At 39.2% G+C, this 5040-nt stretch overlaps 1 protein-coding gene across 1 annotated transcript; it reads left to right on the forward strand.

Annotated features, from left to right (window-relative positions):
• The first annotated feature begins 503 nt into the window (after window positions 1-503).
• LOC122012289 (protein terminal ear1 homolog) lies at window positions 504-2009 on the forward strand. Its single transcript, XM_042568778.1, has 4 exons — window positions 504-1097; window positions 1193-1321; window positions 1387-1528; window positions 1616-2009. The coding sequence occupies exons 1-4, from the start codon at window positions 541-543 to the stop codon at window positions 1766-1768; spliced, it is 981 nt and encodes a 326-aa protein (XP_042424712.1). The 5' UTR covers window positions 504-540; the 3' UTR covers window positions 1769-2009.
• Window positions 2010-5040: the final 3031 nt, after the last annotated feature.

Genomic DNA, 5040 nt, shown 5'->3' on the forward strand with positions numbered 1-5040 from the left:
ATTTACAGTATCGACGGAAAGCGAGCGGCAGTTCCTTCCTTCACCGGAACTCCGGCGCTATCAGCACCCGAGGCACCTTCCTCCACCGCCGAGAGGCCGCGATTAATCCTCTCAACTGCATCGTGTTTATGTATCACGTCCTCGGCAGTTGTGAGCTCCGGCCGGCCGAGCTACATGGCGGCTTAAACTTGCAAAGGCGGCGCCGGCGGATGCATGCGACGGTGAATTAAGGTGCAGACGGATCCATTCTCGCCTCTGTTATTAATTAGATTGACAGACGGTTAATCAAAAATTCAACGAGTATTTTTAAATTAGCGAAAACAGATCTCTCCATCTCTCGCAGATCTCTTGGTCATGATTAGAAATAGATATGAAAAGACATTAAATATCCTTTTATTTTATAATGAAAAGAGCTTTAACAAAATCTTAATTTTCATTTGAAAAAATTATTCCAAATAAAAGCACATAAATATCTCCTCTCCTTCTCCAAGTTCACCAAGGTGGCACCGAAGCGAGGAGAGAGATCGCTCCACATATCTCATGGCCAATCTTAATCCCCACGCCGCCGTCTACGTTCCGGTGCGCAATTATACTCCCATCTACGGTTACTCTCCTCCCTTGGCTCCACCTAATCGTCTGCTGGTTGTTCTCTGCAATGGCGTGCCTTACAACTTTGAGCTCTGTTTACAGAGCTACCATCCTCCACTTCCTCTTCTTCCTCCCCCACCTCCTGTTTTTAACGCATACTATAAGCCTTCGCCACCATCAGTAGTTCATCTTCCTAAAGCCACGCTGACACTGATAGACCAGGCGGAAGAGGCGATGAAGCCATTGGAGCAATTTTGCATTACTGATCAGGGTAATGTAGGGGAAGAGGTTGGAGAAGAGAACATCGAGGCAGCCTGCAAGGGCATGCCAACAAGGTCTGCGCTTATTTGGAGAAGGAAGAGTAGGCATCGGATGCGGAAGGTCGATAGGAGAGTTAAGGCAATGAATTACGAGTTTGAGTTCAAGAAAGGTGAGGAGGGTGATGCATTTGGGAAAATTGACCAGGGAAAGACTACTGTCATGATCAGGCATCTGCCTAATAAATTAAAGTGCGTACGCATAACTCTACTTGTCCTATCTTCAATGCTTTGTTTTTTTTTTTCAAAAAAAAAAAAAGAAAGAACAAATCAATCTTGGATCGTAGGAAGGCGAATTTGCTGAGCTTGTTGGATAAACACTGCATGGAGGAGAACCAGAAGATAGCGAAGGATGATGAAGGGGATAATGGCAAGCTTTCAGAGTTTGACTTTTTGTATCTGCCGATGGATTTCAAGTGAGTGTCTATTTTATGTCTGTCTAATGTTTGCCTTTATGTTTAAGAGGGGAGTTGTGACATAGGACCGGAAGCAACCTGGGTTACGCCTTTGTCAATTTCACCAGTGCAATTGGCGCCTGCAGACTCTACGATTTCCTGCACAACTTCGACTGGAAATCGGTTGGATCCTGCAAGAAATGCGCCGTGGTCTACGCGAGAATTCAGGTCTCATTTACCTGTGTCCACCATCAAAGGTGCAGCTCCGAATGTGTATGATGCATTTTTATTGCAATTTTTTTTTTGTGTGTGTAGGGTTTGAGGGCATTGCAGAAACACTTTCAGAGCTCGACTTTTGTGTGCCAAAGCGACGACTTTCTTCCGGTGTTCTTTGCGCCACCGCGCGATGGCGTGAACGAGACAGAGCAGCGGTGCGTCGGCAAGCGTTTGCCGCTGACACCACGCTAGAGCCGCTGCACTAGACGTGAGGAAACCGATGATGCAGAGCTTAAGGAGCCTACTAGTTTACGTCGTCTTTACGTGAAAAAAATGTATCTCTAGGGTTTGGTGTCTGCCTCTCTCTCTTTCTTTCTCTCACTGTTATCCTTCAAGGAGAGCTAAAAAGGGAGAGAGCGGTTTGGGCCAATGCTAATTGCTAAAAGTTCTTGTAAGGATCATCTTTTGCCTAGCCTAGATATGTATGTCTTTGGACCGGTCTCTGTTCAGTAAAATTGTAATTCTGGTTAAACGCTTTCACATCTCTGTTAAAGCATGCTGCATGGTTTTAACCCAAAGAGGAAGGAGATAAAAATGGAGGGGTTGGATTAAGCTGTGTGCCTAATGAAGACAGATTTCATAAGCGTATCAACATTGTAGGAATGATCATGACTTTCACTAAGAAATGTAAATTCTCTGAGCTCATCTGACCGATCCGGGAGGGGGACAAAAAGGCTTGAAAGTGTAATGAAATGATGGAGTTGAAAGTGAGGCACAGATCATACTACTAATTATCTTCCACTGCTACTGTCTACTGGTGCAGGCAGTGGAGTGCACAAAGGACATACTTCCTTGAATGGGATGGGAAAGGAATTAATGAGGGAGTGGACAGGCGAGATACATGACCTAATGGCTATGGGGGAGGATGAGGAGGGATATAGTGATAGCATGTATATATGCGCTAGAGAACGCCTGAACAGAAGTGGCCACGCTCCATCATATCTTTCTGCTTTGCTGTTGCATTATACTGATTGATTCGTGATCGGACGTGATCCGACGTGCCATGCATTAAATGCATGGAGAGGCAAGGCCATGCCATGCAGGGCCCCATGCCACTCTACTCTCTGCTCGGCTAGTAGCCGTTTAGAGGGCTAGGAAAAGCAAGCAAAGCAAATCAGCTGCGAAACATGCTCTGTGCAGCCTGCCAGCTTGCCTACTTCCATGTCATTTGTCTTGTTAGATCTTCTGCATCGATCAGGGTATTTTGTTTACGAGTTTAATATGGAGTTTAATCATTGTGCAGCGTTTGAGAAGATCAGATCGTGTTTCTGAGTTCCAAGGCTGCGAGTCGAGAGATTTGAGCAATGAATGAGGTAAAATAAGTTCAATAACTTATTTTATCAATAAGTTATTGACAGTAATTACCTAAGAATAAAGACAAGATAAAAAAATATTTTGTTAAGTATTTAATCACTTAGATATAAATATTTATAGTTCATACTCTTAAATACAACTCAATAAACAACTAGACTCATTTTTTGATGAAGTAGTTAACATAAACTAAACAAAGACTAAATAACTTCAAGTAGATAGAATGAGTGTACGACAAGATGCAGTTGTAGTTCTAAGTATTGTAATTCTAAAAAAGTGTGGTTTCAAGAATCAACTTTAATCTCCATCAATCCCTCTTAACGTGATTTTTTGGAAATTAGCCCAAACTTATTACGAAACAACTTAAATTGTCCTCTAAAAAGTGCTTTAGTGAATATACCTACAATGAAAATTAGTCCAAACTTGCTTTAGGATTATTGCAAGTTCAATAGCATTTTGATTATCTCCAAAGAGTACATATAGATCATCAAAAAATCTTTGTAGTTACACACATTCATGAGTAGCAAGTGCAACCAATTACTACTCTTCCTTAATAGTTGATAAAAATATTAAAACAAACTATTACTCCAAGATACATTTGTATCACCGCCATAACTTGATTTAGATCTTTGTGAAATTAAGGAACTATTTTTTTTTTCGAAGAATAAACCCAAATCTAATATTAGGTTTACATATTTTAAAATCTTCTTTGTAGTTTTCAAGTAAGGCTGCCGTGGAGATTGCATAAATCCAGTGACATAGTCAATTGAAAAAACAATATCTAACCTTATAGTTAGATATAAAAGACTTCCAACAAGAACAGAAAAAGATGTAGGATCTGACAGGAGTGATCCTTCATCGCATCGTAGCTTTATATTTGGATCAAAAGGAATATAATATCATTTGCTTTGATTTAATCCAAACCACTCAAGTAACTTTTTGGAATAATCTTGTTGCTTAATAAAAATTCCATTGTCCAGACTCATTACTTCTCAATCAAGAAAATGACGCAACTCTCTCAGTTTCTTGATGCTAAATCTTATAGTAAGCTCTGAAGTTGTTCAATTTTCATGTTGTCATTTCCTATTATTATCATATCTTTTACATATAGAAGAACAATTATATGTAGATTTTCTTTCTTTTTCACAAATAAAATGGAGTCTAAATCTGATATAGCATAACCAAAAATTTGTAGGTATTGCGAAATTTTTTTCATACCATACGTGTTGAGCTTGTTTGAACCCATAAAGAGTTTTCTTAAATTTGCAACCATATTCAAGATGCAAGCCAAACACATAATCTGGTAATTGATCTATGTAAATGTCTTTTATCAAGCTCTCCACACACAAGAAGACATTCTTTATATTAAATTGTCATAATTTTCAATCATAAAAAATCACTATATGACCTGATCACTATATGACCTGAAATCAGGTAGGGTCAAAAGTTTCTTCATAATCTTTATCATATTTTTAAGAAAACCATTGAGCAATTAACTTTGCTTTATATATATTTATGCTACGATCAACTTTATTCTTGATTTTATATACCCATTTGCAAGAAATAGTTTATGCATTTGGGCGCTTAGGAACAACACTCCAAGTTTGATTTGTCTTAAGAGCAGTCCCGGTCCTAATAATCAGGAGGTCCAGGACAAAACAATCAAAATAGACTCTTAATTTTTTTCATAAAATAAAAATTATTTATAATGACTTCTTCTAATTTTTCTAGATACAAAATCATCTATATAATATTATTAATTTCAAGATTTTTTAAAATCTCTTTTTCAATAGATCAAATTGCAAAGATGAGTAGATGACAACTCGCAAACCTCCGCACCGTAAGCTCAAAACCTTCAGGTGCAGCGTGACGGAGGTGTTGGTGCAGCCATATAGAGAAGTGGCAAAGGCGCAGCCTCGCTCACTCGCTGTGACGTCGTCGCGGTCTCGCGGAGTCTCCGGTAGAAAGGAGAGCAAACAAAAAATCCAAGAGAAAACTGAGAAGTAGAGAGAATACAAAAGAGGAGATCGTCGGTAGAAAGTGAAAGAGCTTGAGCTTTGTGCGGTGACGGAAGAACAGATGCAACATAGAACAGACAACAGTGCAAGGTTTACAAAAACCTAATTGTTAAAACAATTTATATATATATATAT

Source organism: Zingiber officinale, chromosome 1A (genome assembly GCF_018446385.1).
Source record: "Zingiber officinale cultivar Zhangliang chromosome 1A, Zo_v1.1, whole genome shotgun sequence".
Lineage (NCBI taxonomy): Eukaryota > Viridiplantae > Streptophyta > Magnoliopsida > Zingiberales > Zingiberaceae > Zingiber > Zingiber officinale.

What these genes read in the sequence shown, in the direction of transcription:
- LOC122012289 (XM_042568778.1), top strand. Translation starts at nt 541, where the DNA reads ATGGCCAATCTTAATCCCCACGCCGCCGTCTACGTTCCGGTGCGCAAT. An exon ending in CATCTGCCTAATAAATTAAA is followed by an intron (nt 1,098 to 1,192) that starts GTGCGTACGCAT and finishes CTTGGATCGTAG; the next exon opens with GAAGGCGAATTTGCTGAGCT. An exon ending in TATCTGCCGATGGATTTCAA is followed by an intron (nt 1,322 to 1,386) that starts GTGAGTGTCTAT and finishes GTTGTGACATAG; the next exon opens with GACCGGAAGCAACCTGGGTT.